Below are 27,556 nucleotides of genomic sequence, written 5' to 3' on the forward strand. Positions count from 1 at the left end.
TTCATTAAGGGCTGATGGGGGCCCCCTGGTGCATCCCATCTTCATTTTCTAATCCTCCCTCTCTCCTCTCTCGGCCCCGGTCCCGGCCCAGCAACACATTCCTCATTCTGCCCCAGTCACCCGATTAATATGAAACTGTTACAAGAAAATGAGAGTTTATTGATTTGTTTTAAGGCACAAGTCTGTCTGAGGCCCAGCTAGTGTTATTCAGATTCACAGAGGGCCCATAGATAAGTGATTCCAATAAGGAGACACAGAGCAATGTGGTGGAACAGAGAAGATAGGTGGAGGGAGAGAGAATTGACTCGGTGAGAACATTTGATCTCTCTTACAGAAGACTAATAGCCTCTAGTGTTTCAATACTTTTTGCTCTGTTTTGTTTCTGAGGTGATTTAATTTGGCATATATATATATATATATATATATATATAGAGAGAGAGAGAGAGAGAGAGAGAGAGAGAGAGAGAGAGAGAGAGAGAGAGAGAGAGAGAGAGAGAGAGAGAGAGAGAGAGAGAGAGAGAGAGAGAGAGAGAGAGAGAGAGAGAGAGAGAGAGAGAGAGAGAGAGAGAGAGAGAGAGAGAGAGAGAGAGAGAGAGAGAGAGAGAGAGAGAGAGAGAGAGAGAGAGAGAGAGACTAGGAGGGTTATGGATAGTGGACAATGTTCCTAAGAGAGGGGAGGATAAAAGTCAAATGTAAGATTACCAGCTAGCCCCCCAATGACACTTCCCCTTCATGGGAAAGCATTGGGATGTGACCACCGTGGAGGGGGAGAGTGAGGAGAGAGAGAAAGGCCTCTGCTGCAGCCCTCCACACCACAGATCCTTCCTTGGCCTTGATTTTAAAAATTTAGATTTCCAGTGTTCTGTGACTGGACCTTACAGTGGTGACGGGAGGGAGACGGGGAGGGGGACGGGGGCTCTGGCAGAGGTTACCTACCAGCCCTATAATGGGAATTGTGGCATGTTATATGTACTGTACGGTATGTAGGCCTGCTACACCCCCACACTTTAGCTCCACTGACTACAAGACACAAGACCATTAACTGGCCAGCAGCTTTTTCCCTGTAGAAGAGTCCTGAAGGAATATCCTCTCATTTTAAACACCCTGTTTGATTCCTCTGTCTCCATGTTGAATTGTGCTGTATTTCCACAGACATTTGCAATGACGTTTATATCTAATTGGGCAGAGAGATAGCCAGACATTCGTGATAGAATGTCTATGATGACAGAGACTAAGGCAGCGATACTGTTCATCTTAGTATTACAAAGTATTTCATTCAACAGGATCCACTTAAATGTATAGTACTGTCGTTATACTGTCATGAGGGTGTCTTTATTTTCCTATAGCATTAATAAAATATGCATCCCAAATGGCACCCTATTTCCTATGGGCCCTAGTCAAAAATAGTGCACTATAAAGGGAACAGGGTGCCGCTTGGGACAAAGACAAGGTCTGTCTGCATGGAATGTTCCTGGATTGTACCTCGTCAAAAAATAACTAAATATACTGTATATATAGAGAGAAAGAAATGTAGTGATTGATCAAATATTTGGATTTGAAGCTGCTCTGAAGTGTCAAGTGCTATCTTTGTTCTGTGGATTAGGCAGCTAGCTTGCCGAGTTTGCCATTTGTGCGCTCCTTTGTGAGTTGGCTTTTGGTCTTTGCTGTCACAAGTTCTGAAGGTTGAAGAGAAAAGTGGTGTCAGAAAGCTGATTGGTAGCGCAGAATTTCTAAGACAATCTGAATCTTATATTCAGCTACTTTGCCACAGTGGATTAGGATGATCTAAGAGGGCTTTGAGAGCTCGATACAAATCAGGCCTGGGAGAAAAAGAGCACAGGGGGAAATTTTACCCTTTTTGTCCTTCGAAGTTAATTGTTAAAGTTATTTTCCCTCTCTCTCTCTCTCTCTCTCTCTCTCTCTCTCTCTCTCTCTCTCTCTCTCTCTCTCTCTCTCTCTCTCTCTCTCTCTCTCTCTCTGTTGTCAGAGCTGTTCTCTAGGGAAAAAATGGAGTCGTTTAGTTCAGGCATTTATTATTTTTATAAACACCTGTAATAGAATAGATGTACACAGGTGCACACATATACACAGTAATATGTCTTGTTGTCACAAGTGTTAGTGTTTCTGTCACTTGATTGTAATGGAAAAAGAAATGTAAAGACCATTAGTACTGTATGATGTGCTATGCATAATATTATACAACATTTTCCCCCATATTCTTCTCCACTTTCCGATTCTAGAGGGCTAAAATGAATGTCAGTTTTATTCAGTGAGTGTTACAGTGTTAGCCTGCACAGTGACTTTGTGTTACTTAGAATTGTCCAGTCAACAGATGAATACAGCACATTTCAGTTGAAATTGTTGTTGATCAACCATCAAGAAAGTGTATTGCATTTCAATTTGTTGTTAATGCGAGCAAATACTGGAATCTGTATCCTTTTATCTAATTTTCCCATAGTGATACAACAGCATACATCATAGTGGAATATTTGTCAAAATGTCTAAATAGAGTTAATTACTTGATTGAGTGAGTGCTTTATTATTTGCTTTAGTGGACATGGTACATTGTATGTGTAATGTCTAGGTCTGAAGGTCTGTCTAGCACTGTATATTGTTATCAGTGATAATATATCAGGTCTGATTCAGTAGTATAGTATCCAGTCCTCTCCTATCCAAGCCTTCATTTCTCCCTCTTGAAGTAGGCTTTAGTTGGGAGAGGAAGATTAAGGCCTCCTGGAGAAGTGGCACAATGCAGTATTAGAGGCTAGAGAGAGCGAGAGAGCGAGAGAGAGAGAGAGAGAGAGAGAGAGAGAGAGAGAGAGAGAGAGAGAGAGAGAGAGAGAGAGAGAGAGAGAGAGAGAGAGAGAGAGAGAGAGAGAGAGAGAGAGAGAGAGAGAGAGAGAGAGAGAGAGAGAGAGAGAGAGAGAGAGAGAGAGAGAGAGAGAGAGAGAGAGAGAGAGAGAGAGAGAGAGAGAGAGAGACTGCTTCTCCACTTAAACTGGAGCTTGGCTGTCACTGGCCTGAGGTTACTGTAATCTGGCCACTATAACAATAAGTGGACTGGAGAAAGGCCTCTGCAGTTAATGGTGGAATTGTGACATATATTGCGTTGGCAAAGAGCAAAAAGGGGGAGATTGAAGATAGCTTAACCCAAAGACATTTGGCAAGATATGGAACTTTTAAAAATTATTATTATAAAAATAAATACAAAATACAGGGAGAGTGCACATGAATCAACATCAATATTACAGTAATACAACATCCATGTAAATGGGTCGGGATTAGCCTAGAGCTAATTTGCACCCATAGTCCCTGGGAAGGTAAGGGCAATTACACGACCACAATGCAAATACAAATACTCACTAATACAAAATACAAATACATTACATCCAATATAATATGATTATAACAACAACCTATTCCTATAAAAACACTGTCATCAGCTGTCGTCTTACATATGAGGAGCCACAGATAACTAATGTGTAAAGGTTTGGTTAGATTTGAGCCTTGGTTTCAATTTAAATGTGCAATAATCAGTGCAGTTTCTCAAGTCCATGGGCAGTGTATTCCAGTATATTGTAGTTCTTACTGAGAGGGCTGATTGTCCGAGTTTACTGTGTCGGAAAGGGACACCGCAGTCCCCTCTAGTCACTGCCCTTGTTATCCTGGAGTCGCTTTCCTTGAGCATGATATGCTGGCACAGAGGTGGATAGGACATGCAGGATCTTAAAGACAAGGCTTGCATCTGCATACTACTTAAAGCTGTCCGGACTGAATAAATTGTGTTTGTGAAGGATGTGACAATGGTGGTAACTGTTTGATTTGTTATAAAAAATCGTAAGTGTTTGTTTGTAGAGTGATTCAATTGGTTTTAGAATGGTGGTTCCTGCTTGTGACCAGCTTGTGAGGCAATAACTCAGATGTGAGAAGATATAAGATATATAATATACGCTGAGTGTACAAAACATTAAGAACACCTGCTCTTTCCATGACATAGACTGACCAGGTGAATCTAGGTGAAAGCTATGATCCCTTATTGATGTCACTTGTTAAATCCACTTCAATCAGTGTAGATGAAGGGGAGGAGACAGTTTAAAGAAGGATTTTTAAGCCTTGAGACAATTGAGACACGGATTGTGTATGTGCCAGAGGGTGAATGGGCAAGACAAAATATTTAAGTGCCTTTGAATGGGGTATGGCAGTAGATGCCAGGCGCACCGGTTTGAGTGTGTCAAGAACTGCAACTCAATACTAGGATGGTGTTCTTAATGTTTTGTATGCTCAGTGTATATGCATATATAGTTTGGCGAGTCCAAACTTGACAGTGTTAACCACCGTCTTCACCTGTTTTTTGAAGGTCAAGTTGAAGTCAAAAATTATGCCGAGATACTTGAAGTTAGACTTTCAGTTTCTCCCCATTGACAAGAACAGCTCGTTGGGAAGAGTCAATGGTTTTCTTAGAGAAGTACATACAAACAGTCTCATCAATATTTAAATGCAGGCAAGAATCAGCCAACCATTTAGAGATGTGGACTATAGTTTCAGTTAACTTGTTAACAACTTGTCTGTTTTTTGAGTGTACATACAGGACTGTATTGTCTGCATACATCTGCATGTCAACTTGTGGGCAAGCAAGTGGGAGATTGTTTATATAGATGGTAAACAGAAGGGGGCCTAATATTGACCCTTGTGGGACCCGAATGTTATAGTGGAGAGAGTCATGGAAAAAGAGAGGGGGAGAGAGAGAGAGAGAGCATCATTTGAGCGTATACAGTTCTGTTCTGTATGTCTGTTTGATTTGTGAAATTAGAAGACCTTGTCGTTGCGCTGACAAATATTACTTCGCTGCCCTGAGCTTGGCAATGTCCGCGTCATCCATCATTTTCATACGATGGACTATGTCGGCATGGAAACTTTCCAAAAACCTTTTTAGTTTTTCTATTTTTTTGGTTCCTGAAAGCATTTGGGTTATTAGACAAATTAAGTATAAGGCCGTCTTTTGCTTTGCCGACTTCATTCTCATTCCTGGCGCTGGTGCTTTTATCATAAGCACTAGATAGTCATTAATTTATAGAATCAACGCCGGGAACATCTTTTGTGATCTCATATTAAATTTCCCCCCGAATCCACCCCTTGGCAAAAATTACTCACATCGTTAAAAAATATTTAATTAGGCTGTAGTTTATACAGGCTCACGGGGGAGTGGTGATTTGCATGAGGCAGGTCGCCCTGCATACTGTGTGAGGGAGATTGGATGTGAGAGGGGTTCAGCGGGTCACAGACTCAGCCAAGGACTACCATTTGCCAAGGTCAGACAGGTAGCTGGGTGCTTCCCCTGGGTCCCGTCCAGCACACAGAAAAGACAGATCCAATTGCCCTTAATTACTGGCTTCCTTTAAGCCACTGACTGTCTGTTTTTGTTTTAAAATCCTCTCAGCTTCTGATGCCGACAATGCTGAAGTCATATCTGTGTTCCCCTTCCTTTTGTTTTTGAACCAGGAGATACCCAGAGATATTCACTAGGGCCCTGGTTATTAGATATTCTACATGAGCATGTGGTGTGATACCACTCTGGCATAGAAAACACACACACATCCACATGGGAGATGGGCGGGAGGGTTGTGCTGCTTTTCTCCTCTATCCAAGTGATGCCAGCTTTATTTTCAACTGTAACACTTAAGAGCACAGGTCTCTTATTCTTCTGTCATTAGAGAGTATTGAAGGTTTATTATCAATGCTGGTGGGCCCGCCCTCTTTTTTGGACAGCTGTTCCTTGAATAAGTCAGTAATTACAGTGCCTTCAGAAAGTATTCACACCCCTTGACTTTTTCCACATTTTGTTGTGTTACAAAGTGGGATAAAAATATATATAATTGTCTCATTTTTTGTCACCGATCTGCACAAAATACTCTGTAATGTCAAAGTGGAAGAAAAATTCTAACATTTAAAAAATATTATATATCTTCATTAGATAAGTATTCAACCCACCTTTGAAGTGATTACAGCTGTGTGTCTTTCTGGGCAAATGTTGGATTGTGCAACATTTTCCCATTATTATTTTCAAAATTCTTCAAGCTCTGTCAAGTTGGTTGTTGATCATTGCTAGACAACCGTTTTCAGGTCTTGCCATAGATTTTCAAGCAGATTTAAGTCAAAACTGTAACTTGGCCACACAGGAACATTCACTGTCTTCTTGGTAAGCAACTCCATTGTAGATTTGGCCTTGTTTTTTTAGGTTATTGTCCTGCTGAAAGGTGAATTCATCTCCCAGTGTCTGGTGGAAAGCAGACTGAACCAGGTTTTCCTCTAGGATTTAGCCTGTGCTTAGCTCCATTCCATTTATTTTCTATCCTGAAAAACTCCACCTTCCTTACAAGCAAACCCATAACACCATGCTTGAAAATAGGGAGAGTGGTACTCCGTAATGTGTTGTATTGGATTTACCCCAAACATAACAGTTTGTATTCAGGACAAAAAGTTAATTGTTTTGCCACATTTTCTGCAGTATTACTTTAGTGCCTTGTTGCAAACAGGATGCATGTTTTGGAATATTTTGTATTCTGTATAGGCTAGCTTCTTTTCACTCTGTCAATTAGGTTAGTATTGTGGAGTAACTACAAGGTTGTTGATCCATCCTCAGCTTTCTCCTATCACAGCCATTAAACTCTGTAACTGTTTTAAAGTCACCATTGGCCTTGTTTCCTTCCTCTCCGGCAACTGAATTAGGAAGGACGCCTGTATTTTTGTTGTGACTGGGTTTATTGATACACTATCCAAAGTGTAATTAATAACTTTGTCTTGCTCAAATGGATATTCAGTGTCTGCTTTTTTTATCTACCAACAGGTGCCCTTCTTTGCAAGGCATTGGAAAACCTCCCTGGTCTTTGTGGTTGAATCTGTGTTTGAAATTCACTGCTCCAGTGAGGGACCTTACAGATAATTGTATGTGTGGAGTACAAGTCATTCAAAAATCATGTTAAACATTATTATTGCGCACAGAGTGAGTCCATGCAACTTATTGTGACTTGTTAAGCACATTTTTACTCCTGAACTTATTTAGGCTTGCCATTACAAATGGGTTGAATACTTATTGACTCAAGACATTTCAGCTTTTCATTTTAAATGTAATTGTAAACATTTTGAAAAACATAATTCCACTTTGACATTATGGGGAATTGTGTGTATGCCAGTGACCCAAAAAATCTAAGTTTAATCAATTTTAAATTCAGGCTGTAACACAACAAAATGTGGAAAAAGGGGTGTGAATACTTTCTGAAGGCACTGTACATATACTGAACAAAAATATAAACTCAACATGCAACAATTTCAAAGATTTACAGCTCATAGAAGGAAATCAGTCAATTGAAATAAATTAAATTCATTAGACCCTAATCTATGGATTCCACATGACTGTGCAGGGGCACAGCCATGGGTGGGCCTGGGAGGGCATAGGCCCACCCACTTGGGAGCCAGACCCAATCACTGGGGAGACAGGCCCAGCTGATCAGATAGAAATACTCCTCAGCACGTGTTTACATGTGGTCTGCAGTTGTGAGGCCGGTTGGATGTACTGCCAAATTCTCTAAAATGACGTAGGAGGCTGCTTATGGTAGAGAAATGAACATTAAATTCTCTGGCAACAGCTCTGTTGGACATTCTTGCAGTCAGCATGCCAATTGCACTCCCTCAATACTTGAGACATCTGTGGCATTGTGTTGTGTGACAAAACTGCACATTTTAGAGTGGTCTTTTATTGTCCCCAGCGCAAGGTGCACCTGTGTAATAATCATGCTGTTTAATCAGCTTCTTGATATGCCACACCTGTCAGGTGGATGGATTATCTTGACCAAGGAGAAATGCTCACTAACAGGAATGTAAACAAATGTGTGTACAACATTTGAGAGAAATAAACTTTTTTTGCGTATGGAACATTTCCTGGATCTTTTATTTCAGCTCATGAAACATGGGACCAACACTTTACATGTTGCGTTTATATTTTAGTTTAGTTTAGTTAGCTCTGGCACTAGATATTCAAACCCTACAAGAACAGCAGTTTGCCATGTTAAGAAAACTGTATTTTTTTTCTACTTTCTTTCTTCTTCTTTTTAAACTGCTGAGCTTTATGCCAAGTGTTATCAATGAGGGCAATGTAATATGAATCATTAATACAAGAGTAATTATACTCTATCAAACGTGTAATATTCCATTTAGCTAATGTTAAATGCAGTAATTAATTCTGAACCCTAGAGCCAACATCAATTTATTTGATTAGTACTTTACAAAGTCACACCAATATTTTAGACGTGTGTGGAGGGAATTTTTTGTCATTTTTTTTCCTCCCTCCCAACAGTCATCTGTAATGTTTCTTTCCTCGTGTGATGGTCCTCTACAGCTCGTTCATATTTCATCATTTAATATGCATGTTTGAAGACTTGTTATTTATTTATTTATTTCTAATTTTACATACATTTTACAGTTTTATTTCTAATTTTACATATGAGAATTTTAGTTTTTCCTCATCTGAGTGTTGACTTAAATGCCTTTTATTTTTTAAATATTAATAAAGTGGCCTTAAAAGGGGCTGTATCGAAAAAGGTCCCTTGTGGTGTCACAGGTTATCTCTCTGCCTCTCCTCAACTCTTTGTGAAGACACACAGTCTACCTACCTGTCTCTGTGGGTTTCTAAAACACACAGACATTTAATCATTTAAAGTCTGGCTCTTGATCATGCATGTGTGTGTCCCTGCTAAGGCCAGATCTGATCTGATGGCGTCTGATGGCAGGCGTGATTATTACAAACAGGTTAAGCACTGCAGAGCAGAGGTGAGCCACACATACACAGACACTGCACTTGTTTGATGCCACGGAGTAATTGTGTCATAATGAAGGGGTTGTCTCCTGGCAGAGGGGTCCCAGTGCTTTTGAACAGGGAGCGATGACACACGGGGAGCGATGACAAACCCCTCAGGGTACGAAGGCAAGGGGCGGTCGGGGAGATCGGGGTGGAGGGGAGTGTGTGTGTATGTGCGAGAGAGAGAGAGACAGACAGACAGACAGACAGATAGACACAGAGAGAGAGAGAGATAGAGAGAGAGAGAGAGAGAGAGAGAGAGAGAGAGAGAGAGAGCGAGAGAGAGAGAGCAGGCTGTCCATCATGTGATGATATTTGACAGTGGTGATTATTACTTTGATGGAGCAGAACACTTAATAGAGGAAGATTACATTTCTGAAGCCCTACCTAATTAAGGGGTTTCCTTCTTTTAAAACAAAGAAGCATGCCATTAAGTCCTTTTTATGTTTGGTGGTGGTTGAATCAGGTCTTTTCATCATTAATATGAAACTCTACTATGAAACTCATTAAGTGGTGTCCTTTTTACTTTTGAAAAGCATAAAGTCCTCTTTTTCCTTTTTTATGTTTGGTTGAATCAGGTGTTTTATATGAATATTTTCCTTCCTTCCTTCCCAGCCTGTCAGGTGTAATAGACGTAGAGGGAGGTTCATGGGGGGAGATATTACTGCGTGACCATCTACAGAATAAGCATGTTGCTAAGGGCGCCTGGCCCAGCCGTGCACCGGCCTTGACGATAGCTACCACACCAGCCTAATTTACAATGCAAACGCAGCTGCTGTAATCCAAGTGTCCTTTCTGCAATCACAGACTATAATCTGCTGCCTCTCTTGTAATAGACAACACTGGCCACTTTACTGCCCACGACGCCATACAATGAATATTTGAGCCTGTATTATTTCTCCCCCGGCTGCGCATTGTTCTCGTCTGGGCATCAGCAAAGATTAAGGCAGATGAGTGCATTGTTGAGCCACTTGTGTAGAAAAGGAGGCTCATTCTAATACAGTTAAAATAGTCATTGGTCGTGTTCATGAATTATAATGGGCAACAAAAGGTTTGTCTGCCGCCAAAGCCTGTGAAAGAGAGATAGCTTTTGGCCTGATTCATCTTCATTCTGAAATAGATTTTAAAGCACTTTGTGTAATGCATTCACCAGCCAGTCAGCGCTGGGCTGGCACATTCACACCGACCGCACGGCACGGGCTGCTGTCATCTCTTATTATTGTATCTTAATCCAATTATAAATGGGATCTCTCATCCTTAGTCCGGTAATCCATGGTAGAGTGTTGCTCTTTAGGTTAAAGACTGATGTAAAATGGTCTCTCTTTTCTAAGGGGGATGTGATTATGTCACTCTTTTGTCTGAGGGGAGATTCAGCCATTCGTAATCTGTAGGAGTTTCTAACCCCAGCCCAGCCGCCCCGGCCTGGCCCCCTCGACCTCCCCAGCCCTCTAGCCCTCTCCATCTCCATCCCCAGCCACCTCAGCATCCACCTCTCCAGCCCTCTGAGAGAATCTAATTTCCCCTTGGTCCAGTAGATAGATAGAAGCCAGAGGTTGTATCCCAAATGGCACACTATTCCCTATATAGTGCACTACTTTTGACCAGAGCCCTATGGACCCTGGTCAAAACATGTAAAGGGAATAGGGTGCCGTTTGGGACGCAGAGGGAGACTCTGAGAAGACTTATTTTTAATGTATTGTCTTCTTCTTTCTGTTGCCTCCTTTTACTTTATCTAAAGATATATGCATTGTGTCATGATATCTCTAACATAACTATGTCTGTCTTTATCTAAAGATATATGCATTGTGTTATGATATCTCTAACATAACTATGTCTGTCTTTATCTAAAGATATATGCATTGTGTCATGATATCTCTAACATAACTATGTCTGTCTTTATCTAAAGATATATGCATTGTGTTATGATATCTCTAACATAACTATGTCTGTCTTTATCTAAAGATATATGCATTGTGTCATGATATCTCTAGCAGAACTATGTCTGTCTTTATCTAAAGATATATGTATTGTGTAATGATATCTCTAACATAACTATGTCTGTCTTTATCTAAAGATATATGTATTGTGTAATGATATCTCTAACATAACTATGTCTGTCTTTATCTAAAGATATATGCATTGTGTCATGATATCTCTAGCAGAACTATGTCTGTCTTTATCTAAAGATATATGTATTGTGTAATGATATCTCTAACATAACTATGTCTGTCACGTTGTATAATGATTAGAAGTCAGGCGCAGGAATACGTATTAGGGGTTTTATTTACTCCACCTAACACAAACACGTATATATATATCAAATGGATGTAACCAAAACAAAGAGCGAGGTGTAACCTCTACACAATACACGGGACGAGACCTGTAAACAACAAGAGCACAATACACTGTACTCACGAGACCAACGGATATGGGACAATTATCGACAAGGACAATGGGGAACAGAGGGCACAAATATACACATACTAATCAGGGGGAATGGGAACCAGGTGTGCGTAATGAGACAAGACAGTCCGGGGTTGGTGGTAATGATCTAGTTCAGTGACAACTAGAAGGCCGGTGACGTAGACCTTCAGAGCTGGTGAACGGAATGAGCAGTACCCCCACCCCCCCCGACGCGCTGCACCAGCAGCGGGACGACACCGGCCCCGAGGACGACCACAGGGACGCGGTGCGGGTCAGTCAGGGCGCCGACGGTGAAAATCCCTGGTCAGCGAAGCGTCCAGGATGTCCACCACAGGAACCCAGCACCGCTCCTCTGGGCCGTACCCCTCCCAGTCGATGAGGTACTGGAGACGCCCCGTCCGACGCCTCGAATCCAGGACTTCACGGACCAAGTACGCCGGACCTCCCTCGATGTCCAGAGGAGGAGGCGGGCCGTCACTGGGTCCAGCCTCAGCGAGGGGACCAGGCACCACTGGCCTGAGGAGAGACACATGAAAAGTTGGGTTAATGCGGTAATCAGCAGGGAGTTGCAAACGGTACGTTATCTCATTAACCCTCCAAAGTACTTTAAACGGCCCCACAAACCACGGGCTCAGCTTCCGGCAGGGCAGACGGAGGGGCAGGTTCTGGGTGGAGAGCCAGACCCGGTCGCCTGGAGAGAAAACAGGCGCCTCACTGCGGTGGCGGTCGGCCTGTTCCTTGTGCCGCCGCACGACCCGCTGGAGACGAGTGTGCGCAGCGTTGCAGATCTCCTCAGCGCGCCGAAACCACTCGTCCACCACAGGGGCCTCAGTCTGGCTCGGATGCCAAGGTGCCAGGGCTGGCTGATACCCCAACATGCACTGGAAAGGGGTGAGGTTAGCGGAGGAGGGAATTCTGCGCGTACTCAGCCCAAGGTAGAAAATCAGCCCACTCCCCCGGCCGGTCCTGACAGTAACACCTCAGGAACCTGCCCACTTCCTGATTGACCCTCTCCACCTGCCCATTAGAGGACAGTACCCGGAGGTGAGACTGACCGTGACCCCCAGGCATTCCATGAACGCTTTCCATACGCGTGAGGTGAACTGAGGGCCACGGTCTGACACAATGTCCTCCAGGATCCCATAGTGCCGGAAGAGGTGTGTAAAAAGAGCCTCCGCGGTTTGCATGGCCGACGGGAGCCTAGGCAGAGGAAGGAGGCGACAAGCTTTGGAAAACCGGTCCACAACGACGAGAACGGTGGTGTTCCCCTGGGAGGGGGGAAGGTCAGTGACACCGAAAGGTGAGACCAGGGTCTTTGTGGAACCGGCAGGGGAAGGAGCTTTCCATAAGGGAGGTGTCTGGGTGTCTTTGACTGGGCACAGATGGAGCAAGAAGAGACGTAAACCCGGACGTCCCTGGCCAAGGTGGGCCACCAGTACTTGTCAGTCAGGCAGGCGATGGTACGGCCTATCCCAGGATGACCCGACACAGGCGCCATGTGCGCCCAGGTAAGGAGGTGGTCCCGCAAACCTGTGGGCACGTAGGCACGGTTCTCCGGGCACTGTGCAGGTGCGGGTTCCATACGCAGGGCCTGCCGTATGTCTGCATCCACGTCCCACACCACTGGCTTGATGATACGGAACGCAGGGATGATGGGGGGGGGGCGATTAGGAGGCAGGCGTGTAGCCTGGGTCTTAGAAAAAACCTGATGCAGATCCAGGTATTCCTCCGGTAAATCCACTTGAGGGGCGTGGTCCGGACTTTCCACCATAGTGGTGTTGACAGACACCACGAAACACCTCCCCTGACACTCCTGCGACCAACCCAGCAGTCTCCTCTCGGACCAGGAAATAACAGGGTTATGCCAACTCAACCAGGGGAGACCTAAAACAACGGGGTGCGTGGGTCTATAGTCAAAAAGGTGATCTGTTCTAAATGAGTGTCATGGATCAGCAGAGAAACGGGAACAGTGATGTGATGTATGAGCCCTGTCCCTATTGGACAATTATCCAGGGCTCGAACCGGAATGGGTGACTGTAGGGGAACCAAAGGAATGCGTAATGCAGTGGCCAGTGCGCTATCTAAAAGATTCCCGGCAGTTCCGGAATTAATCAGAGCTAACGGGAGTGAGGGGCTAGGGTATTCAGGGAATTTAATGGGAAAACACACTGGTTGAGGTGACAGAAAAGGAGAGGAGATCTTGCATCCTTTCCGGGTTGGAGCAGGTGAATTCCCTGGCTTATCTCCTCTTCGCCTATTAGTGGATAAAGGGCAGGTCGGGGAGAAATGACCCCTTTCTCCACAATAGGAGCAGAGGCCCAGATTCCTCCTTCTCCTACGCTCTGCCTCGGGCAAACGTGCAGAGCCCACCTCCCTCGGCTCTGGCCACGGAGCAGGTGTAGCCATGGGCTCCAGATTCCACGCAGGTCTTTGTCGGAACCGCAGGAGGTTGTCCAACCGGATCGCCATGCTGATGAGCTGGTTGAGTGACAGGTTGTCATCACGGCAGGCTAACTCCTTTTGTACCTCCTCCTGCAGTCCGCTGCGGAAAACGGTGACCAGAGCCGACTCGTTCCATCCGGTGGAGGCCGCAATGGTCCGAGCAAGTTACAGGTCGCATTGCGAAATGAATCCCTTACATCTCGCTGGTGCGCCGTCAAAGCGCTCCGGGAGGGACAGGGGTATTCCGCGGACCAGCTCAGATGGGACAGAGGCAGGTAGTGGTGGTGTGGGGGCTGAGCCGGAACCGGTGCTGGAGGCTGGAGGGACTGCACATTCCCCTCCAAACGCAGGATGGTTGCCAGCACGCTGTCCATGGCGCTGCCGAATCTGGAGAGACAGTCCTCGGGATGCTGGACTGTCTCTACGATGGTCCCCAGCTCGGCCTTTCCCGCTGTCTCCATTTAGGAGGTCGATAATTCTGTCACATTGTATAATGATTAGAATACGTATTAGGGGTTTTATTTACTCCACCTAACACAAACACGTATATATATATATATCAAAGGGATGTAACCCAAACAAAGAGGTGTAACCTCTACACAATACACGGGACGAGACCCGTAAACAACAAGAGCACAATACGGACATGGGACAATAATCGACAAGGACAATGGGGAACAGAGGGCACATATATACACATACTAATCAGGGGGAATGGGAACCAGGTGTGCGTAATGAGACACGACAGTCCGGGGTTGGTGGTAATGATCTAGTTCAGTGACACATAGAAGACCGGTGACGTAGACCTCCGGAGCTGGTGAACGGAATGAGCAGCAATACCGGGGGGATCCGTGACAATGTCTGTCTTTATCTAAAGATATATGCATTGTGTCATGATATCTCTAACAGAACTATGTCTGTCTTTATCTAAAGATATATGCATTGTGTCATGATATCTCTAACAGAACTATGTCTGTCTTTATCTAAATATATATACATTGTGTCATGATATCTCTAACATAACTATGTCTGTCTTTATCTAAAGATATATGCATTGTGTCATGATATCTCTAACAGAACTATGTCTGTCTTTATCTAAAGATATATGCATTGTGTCATGATATCTCTAACATAACTGTGTCTGTCTTTATCTAAAGATTATGGGGTATTGTGTGTAGATTGATGAGGGGAAAAAAACAATTTAATAAATTTTAGAATAAGGCTGTAACATAACAAAATGTGGAAAAGTCAAGGGGTCTGAATACTTTCCGAATGCACTGTATGCATTGTGTCATGAGAACTCTTAACAGAACTATGTCTGTTTGCTGTGTACTGTTCTTAGATACGCTTTTGGACCTAAACATCTTGGAGAGACTGAGTTTGTTGTTTTCATGACAGAAATTATTCATTAAATAGTCATGGCTTAGTGATACCATTTGATTAAACAATGGTATGAGTGGTTTTACCTTTGTGATGAAAAATGTAAAGATGGGATGAAAAAAGTGTGCATGGACATCAGTGGCGGCTCCTGAAAAAATTCTCAGGGGGGGCAATTTTTCTGATGATTTAGGTGACCTACACACATTTAAAAAAAGATATGTCCAGCAACAACATGAAGACAGGGGCAGCATATAAGTCAATGCCAGAAGCATTTATTGACTGATCTCAAAAGTGTTGGCTTACAAAAGCAAAATAAGTTATCACAGTAAAAATAATCAAGGGTGTTCTTTCACATTCCTCAACACTGCATAAACAATATGCATTTCCATAAACAAATGAAATATCAGCTGAAAATACAGCATCTTGGTATTTGTTCAGATTGCAGGATCAACAAGAGCTTTTACCACATTTTTTGCCTCATGGTTGAATTGGAAATATGTGCACCTGAGCATAATTCACAACAAGCAAGCAGGAGCTTTTGATAGAGGCTACTGAAAACATTGATGCAAGTTATTGGTAATAAGAAATTTTTATAGACTTCCATATTCTGCCCTCTTGTATAGATTTGTGAAAATGAACAGTGATAGACATTTTGCCTGAAAACAGAATTTGAAAATAATTTATAGAAAAGGTAAACACAGCTATCTGTATGGCTTTGTAAAAATTAACAACCATATTCTGGCCAATTGTATAGATTTGTAAATATGAACAACCATATTCTGGCCAATTGTATAGATTTGTAAAAATGAACATGAACAGATTATTTTATTTTTTTACTTTTTTTTAAATGAAAAATAACTATTTTAAACAACATCAACTGTGAACTGATTTGGGCGTGTGTGTGTTAAAGAGACAGACAGGGAGGGACAAAGAGAGAGAGAGGCTACATTACTTGTACTGAAACTGTTCTCTTCTCTCTTTCAATGCAGCAAAGCGGTCAATGACTTTCTCATTGAAATCAGGCATGCTGAGGACTAGTTCCCTCTCCATGGAAAGCATGGCCAGTGCATTCAGACGTTCCTGGCCCATTGAATTTCGCAGGAATGTCTTAACTCGTGTCAAAGTTGAGAAACATCTCTCAGCTTCAGCTGTTGTCATGGGAGTAGTTATGAGGATGTTCAACAGAGTCACAGTCTCAGAGAACGTCTCCTGGAGGTTGTAGCTCATGAGAACCTGGTACAGTGCCAGTGCACCACAGTTTGACTTTCTCGTCGTCGGCAAAAAGACCGTTCAGTCTCTCCAAAAGCACACTGGCGATTGAGACTGAGGTTGATTCCGAGATGGGAAGGAACTCAAAAAAGCGCTCCTGCACTTTGTGGTTGCTATCTATGTACCTCAGCACAAGCACCAGCTGTGTCTGTGTAGAAACGTCCGTGGTCTCGTCAGCTTGGATAGCTACGAAGTTCGCCGACATCACCTCCTCCACAATATGTTCCCTCATGACCGCTAGCATACACTCCAGTAGCTCGTTTTGAATGGTCTTTGATGTGAACTTCTTTCAAAGAGACAATCGAGTTGCACTGAAGGCTAGCCATCTTTATAGTAGTACATGAATTGATTGACGCTGCTACCCGCTCTTTTCTTAGTTACGTTCATGGTTATGTTACGTATGACGAAAGCGTGTAAGTGCAAGCACTCAGAAACCCATAGAGATTGTATTGAAAGCTCTGATATTTGAAAAAAAAAGATTTTACATGAGAGTCTATGAGATACTTCTGGGGCGATAATCAACCTGACTGAAATCGCCCCAAAAGGGGCGGGGCCATTTGAAGCACGACTTTAGCCTGATTGGACATTTAGTGACAGATCAGACGTCTAGATTAGAACACTGATAACTACTGTTGCCGTGATATAATTGATTAGAAAAAAAATCCCTTCCTTTTCCCGTTTGGCAGTGCGTCGCCCATATCGCCCTAATGAACACACCGCCCCTGATGGACATTGTTTTTTTGGCGTACCGTCCAGTTGACCTCTATGAAATTATTAACATCATGATTTTCATTTCAAAGTAGGGACACTATCAAGTTTGACAACAGAGACCTAATTTGGTTGGTTTCCATTATGGGAGTGTTTTTTTTTCATTCGTTTAGCTTGTCCTCTTGGACAAGGACATCACTAAAACATAGAAATAATAATGATAACATTGTTGGGTAATGGGTTTGTTTATCTTTGTTTTTCGTATCTACCTTCATGCATTTGCTAAACTTGCCCCATGCTTGATGTAAAAGCAGCCTATTCGACAGACAGAGGATGTTCATCCCATAAGAATGAGTAGATATATAAATAAGAATGAGTAGAATTTGAATGCCCATGGTTAGAGGTTCTATATCTGTTCTACTCATTCTAATTCTATGGTTCATCGTGCCATTTGACTTCTAGTGAAACTATAGGCTATGTTCAGTATATTCGTTTCAAAGTTTCACTTTCATCAGCCTGCTATATTTTATGGTTTTAATGTGCTTAATTGATTTTAAGTCATGTTCTTGGCTAGACAATAAGATACGCCAAATACCATGTAAATAGTAAACTCATACAGCTACAACAACAAGTTCACTTCACAGTATTGGTGTATCATTTCACTTCTTAATCACTGTTTCTGCTTGGGATGATAATTTATGAAGGACTAAATTGCTTAAAGGGTTTTGACATTAAAGAGATTATTCCCATGTAATCCTCTGGTCCCAGTAGACCCAACCTGATCAGTGAGCGTTGCATGGCCAAACTCCACCAGCGCACTGTAGGAAATACCAACACACACACTAAAGGAAATACCAACGCCATGCAATTGGATATTCAAGAAGGGGGTTTGTATTAGAGGCAGAGACATATTAACAGCCTGCTGGTTTTCCTTGTCATCCCCAATTAACAACAGCAAATCCTGTTTTCATCCTAGTAAATGAGAGTGTTTAAAGGTTAGGGGATTTAATTTATTTAATTTTATAACTAAAGCGGCTTGTAATTTTCTATGGGTGTTAAGTTCGAATTTTGGGAGGGGGGTTAGAATTAGGAATGGGAAGGGTGGTGTTACAGGATCCTGTACACCTCTGGAGACACACACACACACACACACACACACACACACACACACACACAGGTTCAGCCTATTAGGAGAGGCTGTTGTAAAAACAAGACGACATACTCTGGACTCCATTTTCAAGGTGCTTTTGTTATTATCTGTGTATAGGTATGTGTGTGTGTGGGATGTTGCTGCAGAAATACTAATAGTCCCTGTACATGTGTCCCTCCCTCCCTGCAGGTGGAGCTGACAGGCAGCAGTGTGTTTGACTACGTCCACCCTGGCGACCACGTGGAGATGGCAGAGCAGCTGGGCATGAAGCTGCCTCCGGGCCGAGGCCTTCTCTCTCAGGGCACCGCGACAGAGGACGGCGCCAGCTCTGCCTCCTCCTCCTCACACGCAGAGACCCCCGAGCCAGGTGGGCTTTACTGGGCACCCGCCGCGGGCAGAGAGGGAGGAAAGGGAGGCAGATGGATGGGAGATGGTGGGGGGAGTGGGAGATGAGGGAGACAGGGGAGAGGGGGATGGGGTAGCTTTTAATGAAAAAACTGATTGGTGTTAACATTAGAACGCAATGTGCCATCTTCAACACGGTTTCAAAATGGAGAGCTTTTGGCATTTTTATGCTGTTTTGTAATTGCTTTACTTTGGTTATTTGAAAAGCTATTATCAGGTGTTTGGCTGGCATACCTTATTTTGTTATTGTTTTTATGACAAAGTACAGACATATTTTAGACCATGTCAGTACTGAGTTGCTGCATTTTATCATTGTAGTGTCAAGTAAGAACAACAGTAGATTCATTTGGCTGTTGACTCACACCAGTCTGTGGGGGTTTTCTGTTATGAAGGGTGTGTGACATGATACCTCTGATGAGTGTCTCCAGCAATGCCCCAGATCCTCACAGGGACAGTGGAGAGAGGGACTGTGAAACCCAGCCCTACTGTAACACAGGCTTACCCACCCTGCCTCCTTCCCCAATTTAATTAGAGAAGGAATTGTATAGAAGGAATGAAAAGAGGTGACATTCCTCATTGGGATTCTTTTCAGGCCTGTTATAGGCTTTGCCTTCCAAATGTTCCCATTTTCATTGTGTTGTACTGATGATAATTTAAGTATTAGGGGAAAATCCATTTATAAATTAAACAAAATGACTTGATATCCATCAGTCCCTTAGTTCATCAAGCTGTTCAAACAGGAGGAAGATTGGCTGGTCGGCCCGGGTCTTCGGAGAGACTCAGTAATTAGATCTGCGAAGGATTTATTATTTGCTGATTGGGGCTTTAAATTAATTGAAGTTCCACATTTGTGGTTTTGTCCTTTTCGTGCCTTTTTTCCCCGGTAGGAGATATTTCACACTGGCAGAGCAGCGGAAGAAGAGAGGAGAGAGAGAGACTGTGTAGGAGTGCTTTCCAATGTTCATTTCTTTGGCGAGGAGAGAGAGAAAAAGAAAGAGAGAGGGTATCTAATGAGCGTTAGGGCTCCTGAGATTTATTTGTGTACACAGGGACTCATTATGAATGGGGTGTAGGAACAGAAAAAGGGCACCCAACACTTTCCCACCTCTACCACTTCCTGTCCTTTTCTCCTCTCTCTCTCTCTCTCTCTCTCTCTCTCTCTCTCTCTCTCTCTCTCTCTCTCTCTCTCTCTCTCCCTCTCTTTTCTCTTTCTCTCTCTCTCTCTCTCTCTCTCTCTCGCTCTCTCTCTCTCTCCCTCTCTCTCTCCTCTCTCTCTCTGGCAGCCAAGTGAAAGAGAAAGCAGGCAGTGTTTAAGGGAATGCCAAGTTTGGTGTTTCCAGCCTCTTGTCATCCCCCACCTTACCCCGAAAACACACACACACACACACACACACACACACAGACAGACAGCGACCCCCCACACACACCTCCACCACAGCGGTCCTGTTGTACTCCCTCGCTCAGCTCCCCCGACAGGGATGTCACATCTTCTTCCCCAGCCATACCTGCAGGATATAATAGTGTTATCAACAGTCTATTTTGCATACGTGCAGCAGACTGGGATTCCTCGGCTTCCTTCCCCTTCCCCTCTCAAGGGCATGTCAGCTTGGTAATAAAGCTGTGAGTGTGGTGTGTGTACGTATCTGAGCAGACAGTCTTTTTCTTGGAGATATTAATCCTGGGTGTTTGTCAACAAGGTTTCTTTGGTGAGTATGAAGCAGGATGCACTAGAGATGTGATTATTTACATTTCAAATCAAATCAAATTGTATTTGTCACATGCGCTGAATACAACAGGTGTAGACCTTACAGTGAAATGCTTACTTACAAGCCCTTAACCAACAATGCAGTTTCAAGAAAGAATACCAAAAAAATTAAACACAAAAAAATACAATATAAAATAATACTAAATTAAAGTTACAAATAATTAAAGAGCAGCAGTAAAAATAACAATAGCGAGGCTATATACAGCAGGTACCGGTACTGAGTCAATGTGCGGGGGCACATTTTAGGGTTAAGTGCCTTGCTCAAGGGCACATCGACAGATGTTTTACCTAGTCGGCTCTGGGATTCAAACGAGCGACCTTTCGGTTACTGGCCCAACCTTCTTAACTGCTAGGCTACCTGCCGCCCCTGAACGCAGCTTGTTTTTGTTGTTGTTGTTGTTCTGTTGCATTGCTCTAAAATGGATAGTGATAGTGTTTCCATTAAATGAAATCACAGGCCGGTTTTTGTGACATCATCATGTCTATTTTTTTTCCTTCTATTTTTATTATATGAAGATTTCTATTTATGTATTATGTGCTGATTAAAGATTGCAGGAAGGGAATAGAGGTCATAGAACATTTCACCTAATCAAGACGACAATAAAGGTTAATAAATATACGACAGTTTTGCCTTTTAGGATGCCAGTATAAAAAGTAACTGTCAATAGCTGTAGTGTTGCTCCATACAAATGTACATTAAGTATTTTGGTCCAGTCAAAGCAAAGCTTTGTTTGTTTACATTGAGATTTCAGAGAGGCCCAAATGGCAACTTCTTTTTCAATATACAGTATTTCTATCCATCAGTCTTCCTCAGGTCACACTAGGGAGTAATCTATTGATTGCTATTCATTTGAACTCCCAGTAAAGTTCCACACAGCAATCCTATAGAGCATGTCTCTCCATATGAATGTTTTAGACCGTTTACGCCACTGTCTAATATGTAATTATGTTTCAAGTTTAAACTTTATTTGCCATATGTAATCACTAGAGCTCTCGCATTAAAAACAGCATTACTGGAATGCAATTTTGTGTTGCATTGATCCCGCTATTCTTATCACTGTAATGAATACTCAGAGGGAAAAAGGTGTAGATTCACGCGCATAGCGCAGCAGGTGTTTATTACACCTTCGCAGAAGGCAGGAATCGTGGTTACAGGCAGGCAATGGTCATACACAGGTAGGCAAACAAGCAGGTGAAACAAAACTAGGACTGAAGGCTAAAACAGGTTCTCACAAACGAGCTAGGAAAAGGCTTAGTAAAGTCAAAACGAACAATACCTCACAAGGCACAAACAGAAAGAACTGAATTAAATAAGGAGCTGATGAGACCAGGTGAGTAACTAACACAGAGTAACTAACACAGGTGAAATCAATGAACAAAAATGAAAGACAGGGCTACGTTCAAGAACACAAATAAACAGGGCTATGTTCAAGAACACAAGGTGAACTAAGAAAATAAATACAGAACCTTACAGTACCCCCCCCCCCCCGGGGAGGCTCCTGACGACCCAACGGTGGGTGGGCGGGGGAGCAGAGGTGGCTGCCTACCTCGGGGGCGAGGTCCGGCAAGCTGGTTCAACCTACCTGACGTTCTGCGTCGAGGCTGATGTCCAGTGGGTCTGTTCGGGGGTCGACCCCGAGGTCGGGGAGCGGGACGATCCGGACGGTTACGGTGGAACGCCTGAATCATCTCTGGGTCGAGGATGTCCTGGTCGGGGACCCAGGACCGGTCTTCAGGCCCATAACCTTCCCAGTCCACTAGATAGTGGATGCGACCTCTCAGGCGTTTGGAATCAAGGATGGCCTGAATGGCGTAGGCAGGTTCCCCTTTGACGTCCAACGGTGGGGGCGCACTGCGGGTTGAGACTGGAGGATGAAGAGGACTGTAGGGGACCGGTTTTAACAGAGACACATGGAAGGACGAGGAGATTTTATACTTACGGGGTAACTGGAGGCGGTACGTGACAGGGTTGATGCGATGGGTTATCTTGAAGGGACCAATGAAGCGAGGACAGAACTTTTTGCAGGGGAGGTGGAGCCGGATGTCTTAGGTAGAGAGCCACACACGTCCGGGGTGAAAGAGTGGCGTAGGTCGGCGGCTTCTGTCGGCAAAGTGTTTCTGGATATTAGAGGCTTCCTGCAGATGCCGGTGAGCGGTCTCCCATACCCGCACACTATGCCGAAACCAGTCGTCGACAGCTGGGACAGTAACAGGCTCCGCCTCCCAGGGAAATATGGGGGGTTGGTAACCAAGGACACACTGAAACAGAGTAAGGCGGAGGGATGAATGCATGAGTGAGTTCTGAGCGTATTCGGCCCAGGCCATATACTGTCCGTTGGTCTGGGAATGGTACCCGGAGGAGAGGCTGAGGGCGACCCCCAGTCGGGCACAGAAGGCTCGCCACACCCGGGAGACAAACTGGGGCCCGCGGTCAGAGACGATGTCCTCCGAATCCCATACAGACGGAACACCTGTTGGAACATACACTCAGCCAATTCCATGGCGTTAGGTAAATGAGGAAGAGGAACCAGACGACACATTTTTGTAAAACGGTATACTATGACAAGGATGGTGGTGTTACCAGAAGATTCAGGAAGGTCTGTGATGAAGTCAACAGCTATGTGGGACCAGGGTCTGTGAGGGATTGGCAAAGATTGAAGCTTACCGGAAGGGAGATGACGAGGGCTTTTGGTTTGGGCGCAGACTGGACAGGAGAGTACTAATCCCTGACGCCGGATGCCAGTGAGGACCACTAGAATTTACGGGCTAGAAATTCGGTGGTTCGTGTAATGCCCGGATGTCCTGACCCCAAGGACGTGTGACACCATTGCATCAGTTGGGGTCTAACAGCTGCTGGTACGTAACTCTTCCCAGCTGGTGTCTCAGGAGGAGCCGGGTCTGAGGTTAGGGCTTCCTGTATGGCAGAGTGAACCTCCCACTGTACCGGTCCCATAATGCAAGAGGAAGGAAGAATGGGTGTAGGGTCTGAGTTACTGGTCAGAAGGTCAAACTGGTGGGAGAGAGCATCAGCTTTTACGTTTTTCCTTTCCAGGGATGTAAGTAACATGAAAATGGAAGCATGTGAAGAAGAGAGCCCAGCGGGCTTGTCTGGAGTTTAACCTCTTGGCCCCTCTGATATATTCCAGATTACGATGATCTGTTAGGACGAGAAAGGGATGTTGTGCACCCTCCAACGAGTGGTGCCACTCCTCGAGGGCCAGCTTAATGGCGAGGAGTTCTCTGTTCCCCACATCGTAATTCCTCTCAGCGGGGATAACTTCCTGGAGAAGAATGCACAAGGATGTGATTTTGGAGGTGTACCCACCCGCTGAGAGAGTATGGCTCCTACTCCTACTTCGGAGGCATACACCTCCAGGGTGAAAGGAAGGGTCGGATCAGGTTGGCGAAGGACAGGAGCTGAGGTGAAGAGGCGTTTCAAGGTGTTGAAAGCAGTCAGTGCGGTATCAGTCCATTGAAGGTTCCGGGTCTTTTGGCTGGTAAGGGCAGTGAGGGGAGCGGCAGTAGAACTAAAGTTCCGAATGAACCGGCGATAGAAGTTGGAGAACACAATGAAACCTTGGAGTTCCTTAATGGTGGTGGGTTTGGGTCAGTTACTGATGGCGGTGACTTTGTTCTCATCCATGCTGACCCCTCCAGGTGTCAGTACGAAACCGAGGAAGTTTACTGAGGTTACATGGAAGGTGCTCTTTTCAGTCTTCACATAAAGGTTATGGTCAAGGAGCCGTTGAAGAACCCTTTGTACATGCTGTATGTGTCCCTTCGGGGAGTGGGAGTAAATCAAGATGTCATCAATGTAGACGTTGAGAAAGCGGTTGATCTTATCCTGGAATACCTCATTCATAAAGGATTGGAAGACGGCGGGGGCTTTAGTAAGGCCGTAGGGCATGACCAGGTATTCGTAGTGTCCTCGTGCGGTGATAAAGGCCGTCTTCCATTCGTCGCCTTCACATATACGGACAAGGTTATAAGCACTCCGCAGGTCGAGTTTTGTATAGATGTTGGCGTGGCCCACTTGTTCAATGGTCGCCGGGATCAGAGGAAGAGGGAAACGGTTCTTGATCATAACGTCATTCAGGGAACGGTAATCAATACATGGACGAAGACCACCGTCCTTTTTTCCAACGAAGAAGAAGCTGGACGCAGCCGGGGAAGAAGAAGGACGAATGAAACCGTTTGAGTGCTTCATCAATGTAGTTCTCCATTGCCTCATTTTCCGGGATAGATAGGCGGCCCTTTGGTGGGGACATGCCAGGGAGTAAGTCAATAGCACAGTCCTCTGGGTGATGTGGTGACAGAGTGGATGTTTTGATTTTGCTGAAGACATTGCTGTACTGGGCGTATTCAGATGGTATGGTGGGTGGCACTGCAGAGGCAGAGTCCTCAATGGTGGTGGCTCTGCAGGGTAGGCTGAGACAACTGGTGAAGCAGGTAGAAGACCAGGACAGTAGTTCACCTTGTCACCACGAGATGGCAGGGTCGTGACGACAAAGCTAGGGGTGTCCAAGGATGAGTGGCTGTTTGGGGGATGAGAGTTCCATGAGTTGAATGGTTTCGGTGTGGAAGACTCCAACCTGGAGGGTAACGCTCTGTGTCAGGTGCGTAATGAAGCCCGTGCCCAATGGCTGCACGTCCAGGGTGTTAATCCTTAAGGGAGGGGTGACAGGTGTAAGATCAATGTCAAGCTCTTGTACTAGCTGGTGATTGATAAAACTACCTGCTGCTCCCGAATCTATCAAGCCCTCTACGTACTTCGTAACCCCCTTCACGGTTATCAATACTGGGATGGAGAATTGCTTCTGGGAGATATTTAGAAATACGGACCCGCCTACCTGCATGGCAGCAGAGGGACCCTTCTCATCTATCCGTGGGGGGCGAACAGGGCAATGGCTGAGTAGATTATCTTTCCCACCACAGTATAGGCATAGCCCTTCTTGGCTCCACCTTTGACATTCGATACACGGGAGAGGAGCATGGCCCAACTGCATGGGCTCTGGAAGACTCGGACGGGATGACGGAATCATGGAAAGAGAAGGTTTCATGTTCCTGGGTGGCAGAGTTCTTCGGCGGTCGGCGATGAGGCGGTCGAGGGAGATGGACATACGAATGTATTGATTTAAATCCTGAAGGTCACCTCTACAGGCCAGCTCCGCCTGAAGTTCCCTGTTGAGCCCTCTTCGGTAGACGGTAAGTAAAGCAACCTCACTCCATCCCTGTAGCCATGGTGCGGAACTAGATGGCATACTCGGCAGCTGAATTGCGTCCTTGAAGGTCTATGAGGAGGTCCCCTATAGGACGACCGGAAGGAGAGTGATCGAATACCTCTTTGAAGAGGGTGTGGAACTGGGTCTCGGATCCAAGTTCTGTGCTGTTGGCAGTCCATATGGCGGTGGCCCAATCCAGGGCTTTGCCTCTGAGTAGAGACACAACAAAATCCACCCTGCTCTTGTCGGTGGTAAAGTAGGTGGGGTTGTGCTCAATGTATTTGCTTCAGAAATCCCTGACATTTCCCAGGTGAACTGTCATATTTTCCAGGCATGGATATGAATGAAGGAGGGCTATGGGTTATGATAGGCTGGCGGAGAAGATGGCCGATTAACTCCATACGCTCCTCTTGCCGGGTTAGGCGCCACTTCTCCGCTGAATCCATTCCGTTTTTGGTGAGGTATTCTGTAATGAATACTCAGGGAGAAAAAGGTGTAGATTCACGCGCATAGTGCGGCAGGTGTTTATTACGCCTTCGCAGAAGGCAGGAATCGTGGTCACAGGCAGGCAATGGTCATACACAGGTAGGCAAACAGGGAGGAGAATCAAAAACTAGGACTGAAAGCTATAACTGGTTCTCACAAACGAGCTAGGAAAAGGCTTAGTAGAGTCAAAACAAACAATACCTCACAAGGCACAAACAGAAAGAACTGAACTAAATAAGGAGCTGATGAGACCATGTGAACAAAAATGAAAGACAGGGCTACGTTCAAGAACACAAAGAAACAGGGCTACGTTCAAGAACACAAGGTGAACTAAGAAAATAAATACAGAGCCTTACGATCACAGAGAATAGTGTCCAGTGAATGTAGTGCAGTTCAGTCTTACAACATTCAAATTAATCCAACAATATTCTATTCATTTAGGTGTAAAAAGAAAATTGAACTAATTGCCATAAGTAGTTAATTATGTGTCGCAACAGTCTTAATTGTCCAAGGCGTTGACTTATGTAAGGATCATAAGTCCTTGATTATTGTTGCTAATTATGCTATTAGTACAATGAATGTGAATAATCCTTTGTAATTGTACACATTTATCATAATTATGAAGTTACCTAAGTTATTGTCATCTACATTTTATATCATTTAAAGGACAATTATCATTAGTTTCTCTAAAGATAAAGGGGCAGTAGAGCCGGATTGGCTGGCGGGGGGGACAGTGTTTGTGTATACTGTATGTGTTAGGCAGTGTGTGTGTGCAAGCATGTGTGTGTATGTGTATGTGTGTGTGGACTGCGTGAACTCCTCTCCCAGTAGGTTAGACCTTTGATTTGTGTGGATCCTCCTCTAGCCTTTAACAGGTGTCTGCTGCATGTGACATTTGAAATGCAAATAGAGCTCTTTGCCAAGAGCCCTAGACTCTACCAATGACAAGCCAGAGCAACCCCCTCTCACACACACACACACACACACACACACCTGGTATGAGGGTCTGAGTTGAGGGCAAGGTTCTCCACTTTGGTATGTGTAAAAAAATATCAGTCAGAAAATACTATTAACTCCATAGACATAAACTGATCGTGCAAATTCAAATTCACACAATATTTATTATGGATTTGCAAATGTGCTTCAATTAATTAAATAAAAACCACTTTAACAAAGAAAGACTAAGTACGGTGCAATTATTATATTACAAAATTATTATACTAGAGCAAGAATTAGCCATCTTAAAACGGGCTTGCTCTCCTAGTTTAATTGGATTTTTCAGAGTACATAATGAGCAATCAGAGACTATTATTAGTAGACTTTTCTAATTACTTTTTAAACTAAGACTAGAGTAGGTGCATGTTCTGTTTACAATAGGGCATTAACAAATGAAGATAATGGAAGAGTTGAGTGACAACATAAGAGCTCACTGCTCTGATGTGAAATACATCTCC

General features: G+C 44.2%; 1 protein-coding gene across 7 annotated transcripts in view; it reads left to right on the plus strand.

The window, feature by feature from the left end:
• LOC121539513 (neuronal PAS domain-containing protein 3-like) overlaps window positions 1-27,556 on the plus strand; it is a 316,876-nt gene that overhangs the window by 248,065 nt on the left and 41,255 nt on the right. For all 7 annotated transcript variants that reach the window (XM_045207543.1, XM_045207545.1, XM_045207546.1 and 4 more), the window contains one exon: window positions 18,414-18,591. In XM_045207543.1, coding sequence (XP_045063478.1) covers window positions 18,414-18,591 — 178 coding nt within the window. The remainder of the gene's footprint in view (window positions 1-18,413; window positions 18,592-27,556) is intronic.

This window comes from Coregonus clupeaformis, chromosome 25 (genome assembly GCF_020615455.1).
Source record: "Coregonus clupeaformis isolate EN_2021a chromosome 25, ASM2061545v1, whole genome shotgun sequence".
NCBI lineage: Eukaryota > Metazoa > Chordata > Actinopteri > Salmoniformes > Salmonidae > Coregonus > Coregonus clupeaformis.